The 17458-nt window shown below is 41.3% G+C and overlaps 1 protein-coding gene across 7 annotated transcripts in view; it reads left to right on the top strand.

Annotated features, from left to right (window-relative positions):
• Nucleotides 1–17458, top strand: part of SYNE2 (spectrin repeat containing nuclear envelope protein 2) — a 195512-nt gene that overhangs the window by 133289 nt on the left and 44765 nt on the right. For all 7 annotated transcript variants that reach the window (XM_054198076.1, XM_054198074.1, XM_054198078.1 and 4 more), the window contains 11 exons: nucleotides 1774–1970; nucleotides 3065–3197; nucleotides 4111–4293; nucleotides 4740–4886; nucleotides 6424–6600; nucleotides 7991–8146; nucleotides 9785–9934; nucleotides 12320–12490; nucleotides 14333–14466; nucleotides 14762–14966; nucleotides 16901–17080. In XM_054198076.1, the coding sequence (XP_054054051.1) occupies nucleotides 1774–1970; nucleotides 3065–3197; nucleotides 4111–4293; nucleotides 4740–4886; nucleotides 6424–6600; nucleotides 7991–8146; nucleotides 9785–9934; nucleotides 12320–12490; nucleotides 14333–14466; nucleotides 14762–14966; nucleotides 16901–17080 (1833 nt within the window). The remainder of the gene's footprint in view (nucleotides 1–1773; nucleotides 1971–3064; nucleotides 3198–4110; nucleotides 4294–4739; nucleotides 4887–6423; nucleotides 6601–7990; nucleotides 8147–9784; nucleotides 9935–12319; nucleotides 12491–14332; nucleotides 14467–14761; nucleotides 14967–16900; nucleotides 17081–17458) is intronic.

Raw genomic sequence — 17458 nt, 5'->3', positions numbered from 1 at the left:
AAAGTAGCAGGAAATTGGGTTGCTAATTTCAGCCAGGGGCTATAAGCTCATTTAAGTGGGACTAATGACTATAGCTACTTTAGAACTTGGTCTCCAAATGCAGATATTTGGGAGAAGATAGTATGCAGGCTACATGGATCCCAACTACAGCAGGGAGCCTTGGAATGAACACAGAACCACCTCTCTGTAATTCAGGAAAAATTTCATGCCATGGTGTAGAAAATACGGAAGAGGAAAATCAACCCAGTGCCTTCAAATATCTGAACCCCTCGTTGCAATAGAAGGTCTACAGATTTACCAGCTCCATTTAAAATCCTGAGAATTCAAAATGAGGGGTCCTGATTTCTATATGACCAAAGAGAATAAAATTCCTTTTGTATAGAATGGCAAATAGCCTCCTGGTTTGTTCCCAGATGCATCTCTGATGGGAGAGCTACACCTTTATGTAGAACACCAAGTCCAGTTGGAAACATTTTATCTATGTTTTAAACACATTTAAATAGAAGGGTATGAAAGCAGCCTTTATGGTTGTTTTATAAAATTAAGAAGAAATAGCGTTCAATAAACTTAATGATGAATCTTCAGAGAGTGCTCTGCATTCTTCACAGGTTTGACTTTTCTCAGTCTTCGGAGGACCCACTCTATTAGAAATTTTTGAATTGAGTCTTTGGGTGTATATTGAGTCCAGGTTGATATCTAGATTCATAGACTATAAAGGCAAAAAGGAGAGTAGATGTTTACAATCACAGTGGCCCTCTGGTGCTTTTGATGCCTGTCACACTGAGACAGGAGACATGAAATATTTGCATAGCCATTGATTGTGAAGTTGCCTGGTTCACTTTGGTTTTTTAAGTTCGTAACTAACTTTTCACTCTTAAGTCTTTATTTGTCTTTAAAGACATCAGAAACAAAATAATAAGGCTTTAGAAGATGCTTTTGGGGGAGTCCCAGCACTGGAGCTTCACAGTTTCAAGGACAAAGAGAATAAAAATCTTTGGGGCTTAACTCCTCTGAGAGAAATATCCCTATTAATAATATTGAACAAGCCTCATGCCTGGAGGCAAGTGAAATACTTGCACGTCACACAGTTGCTATTTTCTGCCTTCTCTCTGGGGCTGATCTACTTCCTGGTTGTTGGGGTTTTTTCTTCTTTTTTTCCCTTTTCGTATTTTGATCTTCCAGTGAAGTGTAGCAATGGTAAAATGATGCTTGGTTTTTATTCAGTTGTCTAAGCAAACCAGACCACTCCTGTGTCTTTTACTTAATGTCTTCACTGTTCGTTCTTTGTTCATCCCTGCCACCTTTATTCAATAATTATCCCAACAGCTTCCTTCAAAACACTGGTAACGTCGTCATTTTTTTTTTTTTTTTAAATATCATAGAGCCGGAAGGCCCTCTAAGAACAAGAGGGCAATAACTTTCTGTTGGGGACAGTCATATGTTTGGACAATGCAGCCAGATCTGATAGAGAGTGTTTTTCCATTGCTTGAGGTTTACGTGTGTCAGAAAAGCCCATCAAATCATAACACAGTCATTCTGATAATGTATCTCAATTATATTGAGATCAGTCTTGATCTATCCAGAGGAAACAAACAAAAAAAACCCTGTGCCCCTTTGCATGTAATGAAGTACAGATTTGTTCCGTTTGGAAAATAAAATACACGACAGAAGAAATGTGAGATTAAGTAGTTAGAACAAATGATAAGTGTCTTTCTAGCTGTGTTTTCAGTTTTTAAAATACTATTGTTTTGCAAACTTCCCATATTCTGATAGCAAATCAAAAACAGCATTGATGAAAAGCATGCCAGGCTGTACCAGATGGTGAAAGAAGGGAAGAAATTGCTGACTGCTGTGAGCTGTCCAGAAATAAAAAGCCAGACTGGGAAGCTGGAAGAGCAATGGTTGTCTTTAAACAAAAAAGTTGGCCATGAGCTACATCGACTTCAGACGTTACTCAAACTCTTGGTCAGGTGGGTATAACTCAGAAAGCAGTTAGAGATATCAGCTAGAAATTAGTTTCTGACCTTCTATAGATGTATTTTCTGAAATATGACAGTGAATTAATAAAAAACATAGCTCCTTTAACTTAAAAATGAGAAAAATAAAAAAACCACAACACAGTGATGATCAGAAAAGTGTCCCTTTATTACAAAGCTGATCTTCTCTCACTGCATAGACAAATGTTTCACTTCCTGCTTATTTTTATAGGAAGAATATTTTGATTGCTGCCATTGCAAAGTCAGTGCATCTAGGTGAGAGTTAGCTGCATCGTGCTGCAGTTTGTATGTTGGAAGTGTTAGCACAAGCTCTGATCATGCTGCCCTAAGAATTTTGTCCTGCTACAAATGCAAGCTAGGCTTGATTCCCATACAAAGGCGTAATGCGCCTGTCTGTGCATGTACACTACCCACCTTACAAATGTTCAAGACCTGGATGACATACGGCCTCAACTTGTGTTTTGAAGCTCTCCAAAGGGGAAGATCCAAGCGTGCTCAATGCTTTCACATGCCTCAAGCCAACTGCCAATGCAGTCCTGGCAGTCAGATGGAGGCAATTTGGGTCTCTATAGCCCGGTCCACCAGCTGATGTACCAGCCTCAACTCTCCCTTGCACCTGGTCTGTGTGCTCTGAGCTCAGGCTGTCTGGACCCATAGTGTGGACAGAACATGCCAGTGTTTGTTGTTATTCACCCCTGCTGTGTGTTCTGCACTGTATCTTGCAGTGTGTACAATCTCCTCTGGTGGTTTTGACCTCCAGCAAAGCTCTTTTTACCTATGTGAGCTTGTCCTGGCAACTGCTGGGTGAATACAGGAAGAGAATGTTTTCAGGGAGAGCAGACCAGCTGAAAAGAACTGATAAGAACAGTCGTGTGTGTGTCTCAGCAGAGCTGTTATGTTGCACATCGATCCATGCTGTAGCCAGGCTTCTGGAGTGTTATGTAGCAGCACAGGTGCCAGAATAGCACATGCCTCCTCACAGAGAGGAGGACAACTTGGAGGGTGAGAAATGTATCCTAGACTCAACTAGGAGATGTATGTTTGCGTGTTTTGTTTCCACCTTGTAGCTACAACAGAGACTCAGAAGAATTAATGAAATGGCTGGATTCTGCTCAGCAGAGAATGAATTTTTGGAAGGAGCAGTCTCTTAATGCGTCACAAGATCTTCCTACCATCAGGGATAACATCAACAGCTTGCTTGTAAGTCATTTCTCTTCCCAGATTTAGATAAGACATTGTGACTTCCAGTGAAGATGACTCTTTTGAGTGTTATTTGTATTTGCTAAGACACCGAAGATGCCCACATAATATAGCACTGAATGGCTGTGTGCCGCAAAGACACCCAATTTTCTGTGTGGGGAGCCATGAGGATGGGAGGCCACCAAAGACCTTCTTTCAGATTGTGAGGCCAGCCAGGGTGCATAAATCAGAATGGAATCCTCTTGTAATGAGCTTCCAACTGCAACACATCACAGCCCAGCCGGGACCTACAGTGTAATAGCAATGTTTGCTGTCTTGCTCCTGTTGCCAAATACCAGACACAGCGGTTCAGCCAAGCTGATGGGCCGTTTGCCAACTGAATCTGGAGTGTGGGCTTCAGGAATAGGGGTGAAGACAGCAGGGCTGTGAAGATGGTCAGGCAAAGTCAGTAAAGAGAAACGTGCTGAGTTGCATTTCACATCTTTGCCTGCCCCCCTCAATGCTGTACTCCACTTGTATGACTAGCCAGGAGGTTCGGCCCCAATGTGAGGCCTGACAGAGGGAGTCTTGCACCATGGGAAAGCAAAGCATTGTGAAAGTTGGACTGGTAAGTGTGAGCTGGCCATAGACTCGAGGATTGGGGTTGCTCTCTGGACCTCTGTGTCAAGTGGGGATCAGGATATTCCCAATCCCTGTGAAGCAAAAGGTGGCATTCAGCATTGTATCAAGCTGGGCAGAAAAATGCCTTACCTGCTGCCAGAACATGTTGAGTTTGGGTTTTCTGAACTTTACAACCTTGCTAAAATGTGTTTGTTGAGGGAGAACTTCCTGTGACTGAAAACCTGGTTTGTCTCTTTATTTAAATAGATACATAAATATTTACCCTCTCTTAAATTTCTCCTGTGCACCTCAGGCATTCTCTAAGGAAGTTGATGAAAAATCTTCCCTGAAGTCATCTGTGGTGAGCACTGCCAACCAGCTCTTTCACGTGAAGCAAGCTGATGCTGCGGCACTTAGGTCATCTTTGGCAAAGTTTGAGCAAAAATGGGGAGAACTGACGACACAGCTCCCAGCCATCCAAGAAAAGCTTCACCAGGTGAGGAGAAACTCTGCTGCCATCTTTCAGTTTGAGCTAAATAATTACTTTAAAATGTTGCTGCTGGGATTCAGTTGGCTGCTCCGTAAAGCCCCCAAAGCACCTCTTTCCTAATTAGCTGTCTTGCTTTCAGAATATCCCCAATATTGTACTGCAGTTTAATTATTGCAGTGTTCTTCCTGGGCTGTTTTGCACATATCTGTCATCTTTACAGTTTTATATGAAAGTTTGTTACAATTAGATAAAATTTTATTTCAAATTTCTGACTTCTCAAACTTTTCTTAATTTAAGCTATATGCCCCTCTGGAGCACAGGGCTCACTTTTAAGTTCATACCCTGATAATTGCAATTATAGTGCCTGAGTCTTTCTAAAAATACAGCTGTCTTCTTCCTTGATATTTCTAACAAGCAACGTGTAGAGTATTCATTATATGCTTTACCCACAGCTTCAGATGGAAAAACTTTCATCGCGGGAAGCTATTGCTGAACTAATGACCTGGCTGGACCATGTGGAACAGCAGCAGAGACATGAGGAGCCAGTAAGTTCACAACGAAGTGCTGCCCAAGTCAGAAGCCTCCTTCAGAAGTGCAAGGTAAATGGAAGTTCTAAGTCTAGGCCTTCTGCAAGGTGTTTGGCTGTAAAAAGGGTGGAAACAGCCTACAGGCACTCTCGTATCCTTCCCCTTGCTCTTGGGAGGGTTCCTCAAACAGTCTCAAAGGTGCCTTAGCATCTTCCTTTATAAAACCCTTTTGCTTCCATGCCACACAAAACACTGCCTGCCCTGCAATACAGTTGCTGCCTGGTGTGCTATAATCTCCTTTTCCTCATGCTGTCCCATCTGTCTCGCTTGTTGTCTCTCTCTTACATTTAGATTATAAAATGTGTTGAGGAGGAAAGCTTTGCTTCCTTAGGAAGATAGACTCTATGTTTGTGCGGTGTTTTAGTCTTGCCTTTTCAACAAGGAATACCTCATAATGGAGCTCCATAACCAGGATCCATTTAACTAGAGAACAGGGTTTTTGAATATTATGTTTCATCAAAAGAGATACTCTGCTAGGAAAGAGGGACAAGATGAACATCCCTGCAGAGAGAGAGGCTGCAGCAGACTCTTGGCTCTGTTCAGATGCTAAAGCTCCAATAACATGTGCCGATTGCCCCAGCCACAGGAAGGATTCAAGCCATGCTTGTACCTCCATAGACGCCAGGGAGCCCAACCTCAGGGGCTCGAATCCCTACAGAGATGTAGGGCAGAGAGCGCTGCCTTTGTAGAGCTACTGTGCGGTGCGCTGGGCTCAGGACAACAGTTCTCAGTCTACAGCTGCAGTTCTCAAGCACTTTGGCACTGCATATAAAGCAAGCGTCAGCGTAAACATTTCTTTCAAAGCGCCTTAATATAGCAGATATATAACATTTTGGTCTATATCAGCTGGATTTGGCAGCTGGAACATGTGGGCGAGGTGCTGTTTTTAACCCTTTGGTTATTTAGAGATCAGTTTAGGTGTGTCTTCTGCACTTGTCAGCAATGTGATGTGTTTCCTGAGAAGACCTTCTGAAATAAAAAGACATTCCCTTTTGTTGTCTTCACTTTGCGTGTAGTTTCTGACATATCTCTGGGCAAGGACACTGGTGCTGGAGGAGAATTTTTCTGATACTCTATTCCAATATTCTATTCTGATACCAGATATTTTGATAAAGGAGTACAAGCTCTTGTCTGCTCTTGCCTGTGAGTCACAGGAGTGTGGGAAGGCCTCAGTCTTATCCTAATCCAGGCCCATGGCAGTGTGATGGTATTGTCCAATGGATGAAGTACCATGTCTGGCACCGCTAGGTTTTATTCCCTGCTCCAGCACTAGCCTGTTCTTACCTTGAGCTACCCAGGTAATGATAGTGATTTTCTGTAAAAGTTGGATGGATGGAAATAGCTGCACAAATATAGAATGGTAAAAATTGGGAATTATTCCTACAGCCAGGTCTCTTTCAGAAAAATATTTTACACCATGGTTCAGAATAAGCCATGAATGTCCCATAAAGCCATGAATGCCTTGAAGCATCATTGGAACTGATCCAATTAAAATGCCAAGCTAATTGTTTTATGGTTTTGTTCTGTTGTTGTTTTTTTTCCCTTCCAGGAATATATGATGGAAATGAACTTTAAACAGTGGGTGGTAGATTTTGTTAACCAGTCACTCTTGCAGATGAGCACTTGTGATGTGGAAAGCAAGCGGTATGAAAGGACAGAATTTGCCGAGTGTCTTGGAGAGATGAACCTGCGGTGGCACAGGCTGCAGGCTTCTCTGAACAGAAAGGTTTGATTGATCTCATTGCTTTTTCTCACAACTCTGATCCTGCTGGTGCCAGTGCTCTGTATTTTACAAGCAGCCTTTCTCCCTGAGTCTGAAAACACTGTTGAACACAGTGAGACTCCCTGTGCTCTCTGCTGTCTGTCCATCCTGCTGGCTCATGGGCAGACTATGGAGTGGTCTCATAGAACATCAGCTATCAGGTGATGGGAAGGCATCCAAGCCTCAGCAAAGTCTGGGAGGGTAAACTCTCCTGTAACTTGCAGGGAGGGAAACTAGACAAAATCTGCTCTTCATGACAGCCTGGGATTTACCCCAGTTGACTTTACTAGGTGGAAAAAATAGGATTCCTCAAATGAAGATAATACAGTCAGTGACATGTCAACAAAGACCTATATTGAGAAAACTGTGAAAAAGGAATAATTCAGGGTAGTGTCTGCAGGGGAACCTGTGAGTGAAATCTGTTGAAGTTTTGGGGTGCTATGAAAGTTGGAGCATTTAAAACTTAATGGGAGAAAACACTGGATGGTTTGTGGAAATGAGAGGTGCTACACTGCTTGGTACACGCCAGGCCCTGCCCAGCACCAAAAAAGCAAACACCACCTCCACATGCCATACGATGGGAATGAGAAATAGAGATATACTAATCTACCACCCATTTTCCCGTTGTAGCGTTTGGATTTGCCAAAAAAGCAATTATTAAGTAAGTAGTGTTGACAGCTGTATTCAGATGGGGACATATGACCCTTTTGGAAATGAATCTCTCTACCAGCACATTCCTCTTTCATCTCTGTTTCTCTCCCAAACTTACAGGGCTTTGGGAGAAGCTGCCCTCCCTGAATCCAGATACTAAGACCACTGATCAAACAGAAAGTTCCCAAATTTTTCTGACACAGAAAGTCTTCCAGAAACATTTTCAAGTGGAAAATTCAGTTCCCGCACAACTGAAAATGTCCATGATGAAATTTCAATTTTGGGGGGTTGGGGGGGAAGTTATCTTCTTTAACCATTTTCAAGAAACTGCATTCTAGGACTTACTGGATCCTCAGGGCCAAGACTGAAGATAGGAGACTTCAGGTCCCTTGGTTATTAGTAACTTTGTTAGTGGGTTTTAGGGAGAATAAGTTTTTTGGACTCCATATGAATGTGTCCACGTAGCCTGGTGTCCCCCAACTTGTTAGGTCTGCAGGCTGCCAGCTCTAGAACCCACACTGCCTTGTTTCCTTCCCAGGGACGTGGTCAGATCCTAATGAGCCAGTAAAACTTTTTAGCTTTTCCTTTCAAAATATTTTCTCTAAATAGTATTTTCAATGTAAATATTGTAATGTCAAATTTTGTCATGGAAGGGAGAGCCCTGTTTCTGTCTACCTCTAGGTTTAAGTTCTGTAACTTTCAGATACAAGACTTGGAACACCTTTTGGAGGATATTACTGAAAATGAGAACAAAGCACAGACTCTACACAACTGGCTGGAAGCTCAGAGTGGTCGACTGAGATCTTTACAAACCCCAGCAAGTCTGGTCTCTGCACAGAACACATTAGATGATTGCAAGGTAAAGCATTATATGTGTGATATTATTGTAAAAAATATAGCATTTTGCTGAATCCAGACTAAAGAATTGCACGGATTTTAACAGAAAAAATGTAAAGGAAGTTGCCATTTCCTAAAAGAATAGTACAAAGTAATTGTAATTAAAGCATGGTAGGTTCAGGTGATGAAGAGCCCAATTCACTTTTAATGTGAATTGCTATTTTATGGGGTTTTTTCCTTCAATTGAAGATGCATCTGCTGTTGTTCCGTGGTATTTGGAGTGTTGTGCAGTAATATTGTCGATCTTATTCTGAGATGCCTCCAAAAGAAGTAGTTCTCAGTTCAGCACAGCCATGGCAAAAGCTATCAGTTCCATTAGTTTGAAGAGCTCTGCGGTGGAAGTGTTGTGGAAACTACACAGTCCCATTTGGAAAAATAGCAGCTCTCTCTGCTCCTGCCCTAGAATGTAGTCTCCCTGTGCTAGCCTCAAGAATCTGGGTGTCTTTTGGTATTGTTGTGTTTTTCTAGGCATCGGTTCCATCAAAATTAGTACAGGTGCAGCCAGCTAATATTTGGCTCTTATTAGCCTGCTATTTTCATTCAGTACAGTGTTCCCTCTATTTTTTAACACGGAATATTTGTTCTTTCATTGCCATGGTTACATGTCTCTCTTGTAGTAGGCTGCTTTTATTGCCTAGAGTGATCTGCTACACACCAAGTTACTTGTCTCTGAAGCACTCTGAAATGTACCAAGGAGCCAGAATGTACAAAAGACACAGGGTATCTTTGACTAAAACACTAACCTGCTCACAGCAAAGTACAGTGCTAGGATGCAGGTGGCTAAAATTAAAATTAATTTGCTCAATAAAAATGAGGTTCAAATTTGAAAATGTTTTGGGGACACTAAGTGGGGGGGAAAAAAAGGTCATAGCTTTAAGCGTAGTAGTATAGGAAAATGTTACAGCCCATTGTGTGTGTCTATATATTTACTCATGTTGTGAAGAACTTATTGCTGAGCTTTCTCCAGCATGTCAAGATTAGTTTATAATCTTGCTGATTGTGTTAGGGGGGAAGTTATTCTCCTAGGCATCTCCATTGAGTTCAGTGGGGTTTCAGGCATGGGAGAAAGCATCTAGCTAAGAGAACAAGCTGAAAAGAACTTTCTAGAAGTTGTTAGGATGTCAGGGACCCTCATACTGCAAAATCAGTTCCTATCCAGTCTAAATCCAAAACCAGTCTGCTGGAGTAGAGGAGGGCCTGAATGCTAACCTGCTCAAGGAAACGTTCAGCTGCATTAACAGGAAAAGTTTTTCCATCTGGAGAGGTACAGAGAGACCTGCATGGTGGCTGAGGAATTAGCTCCTGATGATTTGCTTCCCAAGCATGATGTCCAGTGTTCATGCTGACACTAAATGGACTGATTCTAGCTCTACCTGCAGGAGATTGTCTAAAGCAGCTGGCATCATTTTGAATTCCTGTAAAGCAGTTGTTCTGTATCAGAGTTTAAATGGTGGTGGGTGTTAACATGGCTGAAGAATTACACAGAATTGGTTTTAAAGAAGGAATGTTCTATCTAATCTCCTCACACAGAAGGTTTTTTTCTATAGTCTCACTAAAAGATATTGTTTGTCTTCCTTTTTTTTCTCTCTTTTTCATTTAGGAGATAGAAAATCAACTCGTAACTAAATCCAAAACTCTTGATGAGCTCAAGCAGAGTTTGTCTTTGAATGGTAGTGCAGAACAAACGCCAGAAGCTCTGTCTCTCAGGATAGCTGAGCTTTGTGAAATGGTGGACAGCATTGTAAGCCAGGTAATAGCTTTGTTTGCATTCATATTTCCTGCAGTACATATTCTTACGACCACTGTTATTAATCTTCTTCGTGGGGCAGCAGGAGCTGGTACAAAAAAGATGCAAAGTATTCCTTACTCTTATTCTTAACTTTCTCAAGAACTTCCTTTTAAGTCTGTATCATAATGTAAGATAATATTTCCAAGGCTGGGAGATAAAAAAAAAAGTCTGATCTCAAAGAAGTTTGAATACAGAGGGAAGAGGGGCAGACCTGTAGTTTAAGGGACAGATCTGCAGTTTAAGAAAATAAAGATACAGCACTGCTATTTTTCTGTCAAGCTGCAAATGGAAACCTTAAACTTTCTTGCTCGATCTGCTTCTCTTTCATACCCTGGTCTTTCTCCCCATTAGTACGCTGGTGGAAGCTGTCTACTCATGCCCCATTCTCACTGTAGCTTTTTCATCTCCCAGTTACTCTTTCATCCACACATCTGGATGGTGTTCGCTATCTTCCAATCCTATGTAGTTTCCAATTGCTTCAAGGAGAGTCTGGCAGATTGATTTCCCATGCAAACTGACTCCCCAGCAGATTGCATTTATAGTTCCAAGTATAAAGATAATTTAAACTGATCTTTTATTACCTAGATGTAATCGATAGGTGCAGAAGATAAAAGAATGAGTATATTTATGGATTTAAATTTGTGATAATAAATAACCATATACTGTAGAGGATTATATGTGATGCAGTGATTGTGTTTATCATTAATATTACCTTACACTTTCTATTATAAACGCCTTGCTTTTCTTCCTCAAAACTTTGTAAAACCTGAACCCTCTTGCTTGAACTCTTCCACTTGAGGTTTTGGTCCAGGATGTGTCTATTGCTTCTTGTTTTAGGTATCTGCCAAATTGATGTGGCTGTTTCTTACCAAGAAAGTAGAGAAAATTTTGTGTATGAAAGTTTTTCCTTCTGCTGTAGAGCTGGGGATTGAAATTGGCAGGATTGACAGCCTAGTGCTTTTTTTCTTCTTATAGTCACTATGGGTCATGTTAATTTTAGTATTTTTATGACCTAAGTATTGAACTTAAAAACCGTAGAATCGTCTTACAGCCTAGTTTGTGCAGTATGTGCAATGAAACACTGAGGGCAGCTTTTTTCCCCACAGGTGACTGCTCTCAGCAGAGCCAGGCTGTGATTTCAAATATAGATCTAAGGAGATGTGATACCTTGATTGTGTTATACTTAGGTTGATCTCCAGACTGTGAATCTGTGGCCCAGAGACATTTCACGAGCACGATGTCTTTCCATCTTCCTTGTGTGGGCAGTAATTAGCTGCAGGCTACAAAAAGCAATTAGATGTTCCTCCCACCTATACCATGATTCAAATAAGAATAGGGATGATTAATCCATCTACTCCTGCATGCCCAGAACTAGGATACTAGGATACAATGATCCATGCAGTCTATTTAGCATGCACTATGGTGTAGAAAAGTCTTCATCTTCCGTTGTGTGGATGCATAGTCAGAACTGAAATCTGGCATCTGGCTTTGCCAGGTCCCATGGAGACGTGCTTATTTGCTTGACTGGTTTTCATGCTTTTCTCAAGTACTGGCATGACTGAAAATAGATATTGAACTAGATGAATGTGTTGTCTAATCCATGACATGCCTTATGTAGTTACCTGAGATAGAAGAATAAAAATGACAAATCCCACTGAAGGAGGACTGTGGTTTTGTGTTTGCAATGTTTAGGAGTACGTGGCAAATGGAAACCATGCTTGCCCCCATATAGATTAAACAACTGTAATAATGAAAGAGACATAGAAAACAAAGAGGATATCCAGCATTTAATTTTATATGAGAATCCCAAAGTTCCTAGACTTTAATTCAGGTGGGCCTGCATTATTAGAGCACAATGGCATCAGAGGGATGATAGCTCTCCACAGTATTGAAGTAGCATCTTCTTCCGTACAAAACAATTTCTGTTCAAATTTTCATTACAAGGCAACTTGATCTCTGGATCAAACTATCTGCTTTCTAAGAAGATTAAGGCTCTCAACTTCCTCCCACTTCAGGTTGATTTTGGCAGGAAGGAATAAGCAGTTCATTATTTCAGTACTTTTTACTTTTTGTGATGTTCTGGAGTTGTGGCTGACAGAACAGTTGCTACCTTGAACTCTGGTTAAATTTTTATTTCCAGCAAATTCTTAAACTTCACTCTAAATGCTATTTACTGCTTATTTGAAGCCTGCGCAATTCCTTACCAAGTAGGAAAATACTTCAACTTGTTAATTTCTTGTGGATTGTCATGGAGTGAGCATTAAGCTTAGATTTTTAAGTCAATTTAAAGGTGATTTGTATGTCAGGACTACCCAAGAAATAGTAACAAAAGTGGTTTGTTTGCAGGTTGCACAGTTAAAGACCTCAATGCAGTCAATACTGGAGCAGTGGAGAGTATATGATGAAGTTTATGCAGAAGTCAGCCTGATGACAACAAGATATTTGTACTGCATAGACCAGTGCAAACGTTCTGTGGTGTCACTGGAAGCTTTGGAAAACAAGGTCAAAACTCTCCAGGTAAATCTGCTGAAGTTGTCTTATTTCTGTACTTCTTTCTGTGCCTTTAAACAAACAAACTCCTCTGAAAAAAAAAAAACAGAGAAAAATTTATCTGAGCAACTTCCTCTTTATTATAGAACCATTGAAGTCAGGGAAATATTTTTGTTTTACCTCCAGAGGACTATTTTTAGACTTCTTGCTATATTTAGCACATAAGTTCAACTTTGGTGCAAATTACGTACCAAGGTTCAAGAGAGAAGTACAGGTCAGTTTCTACCATGTCTGCCTTACTGTGGGCTAGCAGAGCCTCCATTTTGGATTGCAAAGATCCCTTGACATTTTAGTCTTCTGCATGTGCTGAAAGGCATCCCCATATGAAGCACCAGGTCCTCGTGCTCCCTGGGGCTACAGAGTTCAGATGGACATGTGCACTCCACCACCATCCCTCATGCTAATGTCTACTCAGTCCATGTCTAATCCACATGGACAGCAGCAAGTTTGGCCGAAAATACAGCTGGCAAAGGAAAACCTAATGCCATTGCTGTATGTGTTTGTCTAAAGGTTACTCACCGTTCAGGGGAAAGATGTTGGTTCTTCGCTCATTGGTTGAAAGGAAATTTACCCCTTCGCTTGCGCTGCCCAGGGAAATGCCCTGCCATAAGGCTGTAGCATAACCTGGAAGGAGAAGCTTGTACATCAATGCTGGGACTCAGTGCAGAAATGAAGGCAACCTGGGAGAAAATTGGCAAAGGGACCATGTCTCTAGATCTGTGATTTGAATGCTCCCCTTGGGGTACTATGTCCCAGCCCCTGTGACAGTGACCACTCACACATTTTGCATTCAAGTGTCACTTGTATTAAAGAATCTTTCCACGTATAAACAGCACTGGAGTCGAGATCAAGGACCCAGGATTCCCCTTCCCAAAAATGTGTGGCTTGGGTTGGATGGGTGCAGCAGCCTTGGGTCAGAGCAGGGGGATACTCAAGCCTGGCGTTTCTGATTCCTCCAGTGCAAAGTCAACTGTCCAGTTGCCCTCCAGAGCGCTGGAGTTTCCTGCACAGCCTCTGAATAAGGCTGGGCGTAAATGCTCTGGATCATCCTGCTGCTCTGCTTGGCTATTACAGAGTCTAAGTGGGCCATCTAGAGTAGGCAATCAGGCTGGCCCCAGGCCTGAACGTTTTACAGGTGTGGCTAAAATCTGCTTACCTGGCTTTAAACGAGTGCCGAAGGGCTGTGTAATCACTCCTTGTTTCAGTGTAAATGGTTTATTTTCAAGTCATAGCAGAAGTGGTGCAGGCCAGACTGGGGCTGTAAATCCTGGGTATCTGTCTCTCAGCAGTAAAGTGTGTGTTAAGTGCTTTCCATCCTCACCTGGGGACACAAAATTAATGGACAGAACTGGGCACCTTCTTACCTTCTTCCTTCCTTCCTTCACCACGTTTATTTTCAATCTGGATCAGTTCACAGATACGATTCATGGCAGGATTCTGCAAATGCCTATATCAGGAAGGGGAACATGCAGCTGGGGACAGGAGTTGTCAAGGCAACTATACTGCCAGTAGAAATTTCCCTGAAACAGTGGCTTAAAATAAAAATGTTTTTTGGTTTCGAGTGAATTAATTTAATCTGTTCAAGGCTGTGGGTTTGTTTAATGTTTGTTTGTTTAAAATAGGCCTCCTGAATGATTTTTTTTTTAGCTGAATGACCATTTTAGCTTCCTAATTTTTAGGATCAGGTGTTATGGTTTTTCACAAACACTTTGATCTGTGCTGCAAACGCGTGGCATTATTGCTACCCTTTTGCTACCAATCTATAGGGTCATTCATCTCCACCACTAATTGCAATACTCCATTTTGCAGTCTCTTCAAGATGAATCGGAGAACGCTGAAGAAAGTTGGACCAAGCTCCAGGCTGCTGCCAGTAACCTGAAGAATAACTGCTCCCCTTCCTTTGCAGAGATTATTGAACAGAAGTGCACAGAGGCACACACTAGGTAAGCTTGGGAAAAAGACCCACAGTTATTAGTATTTAAAATAAAAATGTTGCTGAGGCAGGACTTGAATGTCTGCCACATTTTTAAATCGCACCCATCTAAGGATACCTGTGTGAGGAGTAGCTGATACTACCTTGTTTGTGATGGATCACAGAGCACAAAATGGTGCTGTGTCAGTGAGCTTTCAGTGACGTGGGTATGAATGCAAAGAAACTCCCACAGGAATCCTACACCAAATCATATTATGGAGGAGAATCTACTAGGAAAATGTTCTTACCCTTTGATATGTTGGCAGGTGGAACTCAGTAAATGAAGACATCACAGATCAATTGCGGGCAGCGCAAGCAACCCTGCAGCTTTGGGAGCGCTTCAATACTTTGTGCACTGAAGCAGCAGCCAAGTTACAACAGCACAAAGAGCAGTGCACTCAGCTCTTGGATGCTCACATGCCTGAGGATAACATGATAGAAACCCTGGAGCAGAGGATACAGGATATAAAGGTACATGAATGTGTTTCTGCTGCCTGGTACAAGCCAGGACTTAATTTTGAGACACAAATCAAAAGAACACCTTCTTCCCCTGTCGTCCCCCAAATCCAGTCAGTGGAAAACATAAAATCTGTGGGTTTTTTCCATTAACAGACATCTTTGTATTTCCTTTAAATACTTTGACCAGATCCTGAGACCAAATCAAATTAGAGTTAGCATAGGATGAGAAGAAAGCTGAAGGGAACAATCATATTCCATATCTGTCCCTTTCTGCTCTATACAAAGAATGAGGCCTGTGCTGGAAGGAATCATTAAACCAAAAATTATTTACTTAATGGGACACTGCTTGGGAGGAGAGATAATATCTACTAGAACAATAGCTGGGGAAAAAAGACCAGTTTTCCAGAGCACAGGACCATCCTGAGGTCTTCTACAGTCTTCAAATCGGTTTTATTTGGGTTTGGTACTTTTACTTGGACTGGTCTGGTAAGTTCACAGATTTCTGAGCTCATTAGATTATTCTAAATGCTTCTGACTTTAGGCAAATGAGATCTCATGCTGAGACCACAGGGTACGTTTGACTCTCTCTGGCAGCAAAGCTGTCATTAGGTTCTGACATTTTTGGTTTCTCCAGACTACAATAAAGAAATAGAATAATCCTTATTTCAGGACAGAGCAATGATTCATCATGCTTTATGAACCTCTAGCCACATATTGGAAGAAGTCCAAAGTACTTTAGTTTCTATGGCCAATTAAGAAACTTTATATTATGGGAAAGAGGACTCATATTTCTCCCCGTGTCAGAAACAACTGACAGCAGCAAAACTTAGACTAAAACATTTTCACTTTTTTCTGATCTGTTAATGTCTGTGACATAAATTGTAAAACCTTATTTTGCACCTGCTAAGTAAGGCTTGACCGCACTATAGATCCTGTCCTGGTTCATGTGGGTCAGACACATGGAATTTATTGTGGTTTTTTTTTGAAAGCGGTGAGTTAGAAGAAGGGGCATCAGTCAGATGGCATATGAGTTACATGTATTTGAAAATACATGAGCTTTACAAAGCTGTATTTTAATCTCTCTAATCTTTTCCTCTAGTATGTATTAGGAAAGATTATGGTTTTATGGAACTCTGTTGCCATGATAAATAAAAATTAAGTCCTATCTAGAGAGTAAGAAATCAAAATCGGTTATTTACTAAATGGCTGAAGTGGCAGTTTACAATATGATCCAAGAACTAAGAGCCATTTTGCTTTTTAGGGAAATGTGTCTGCTCTTTGCTATCAGAAGTCTTTGATCATTACTAACACAAAAGACAACATACAGTGGCAAATTCCAGGGGGGTTCATGGCTAAAAGTAAACAACAGTTCTAGAAATACGTTTCTGGAGGATATCTGCCATTCCTTGTCCAGGTCAAAAAAAAATAATCAAGTATATTGAACGAGTATAAAATGACTCCCTTTGTTCTGGTACTGCCTTTAATTTTTAGCATGATTTCTGTAGTAAAGGGGAACAAAGAAAATCAAAACCACAGTCCTCAGTCACTAAGGGATCCACAGTACCAGTATGTTTGTAACATAATAGCATTTCTCATCTGCAGCATGGTCCAGTTTCTCCATCTGCTAGTGTAAATCCATTCTGTAGAGAGGAATATTCTGATTTCTCTCCCTAATCTCTTTGTAGCAGTAGTATCCCACTGCCTGAAGTCACCGGTGTTCCACTGAACTTTGAACTGTGCCTTTCGCAGCACTAGAGTCAATGGATGCAGTTCCCATTATCCTCCAAGTAAAAGAATGAAGCTTTCACTATAGTTGATTTTGGCTCCCACAGGAGATCAACAAAAAGAGCTTAGTTACAACAACAAAAGATACTAAATGAAAGTGGCACATGAATGATGATCTGATTAATTTGCTGACTTTTTTTTCTTTCCCCTTCTCTCATCAGAATTTACAGCTTGGCCTTTATAGCATAGTAGGATGCCATGCCCGGATTTCTTTGCTGGCTGATCGGATAAAACAGCACGCTGGGACAGCTGCACAAGACATTCTGTTGGAGAAGCTGCAACCACTCGATAGAGCATTCTATTTGGACAAGATGTTGCAGGGGAAGTTAGATGAATTTGAGGTATTTTTTTGAATATTAACTTAGCTGTCAGTGTGAGGTAACTTCTCCATTAGAGCCCTGTGTGAGCTACCTTCTTCACTAGAGCCCTGTAGTTCTTGAATCGAAATGGAATTTCCATAAAATAAAGCTTGACAGTATGATCGACTATGTAAAAAAATAATAAATGAAGCCAGAGGGACAGATGAAGGAAGGGTTTCACCCTTCTTACCTGCCTTGTGTTGCTCTAACAAGCCTTTGTAAGGGGACCTATTACAGTGAAGCAGTATGGGGCCCTCAGGTGATTACAGGTTAGGAAACGTATTTTTATTCTGTGAACTTCAAAGTTGTAAACCTTCTCAGCTCTGCCTTGGAAAGAACCCAAGGGCTTCAGTTTGCTTT

The sequence above is a fragment of the Rissa tridactyla genome, chromosome 4 (genome assembly GCF_028500815.1).
Source record: "Rissa tridactyla isolate bRisTri1 chromosome 4, bRisTri1.patW.cur.20221130, whole genome shotgun sequence".
Lineage (NCBI taxonomy): Eukaryota > Metazoa > Chordata > Aves > Charadriiformes > Laridae > Rissa > Rissa tridactyla.
The sequence above is the reverse complement of the archived record's forward strand: the minus strand, read 5'-3'. Positions and strand labels throughout refer to the sequence as shown.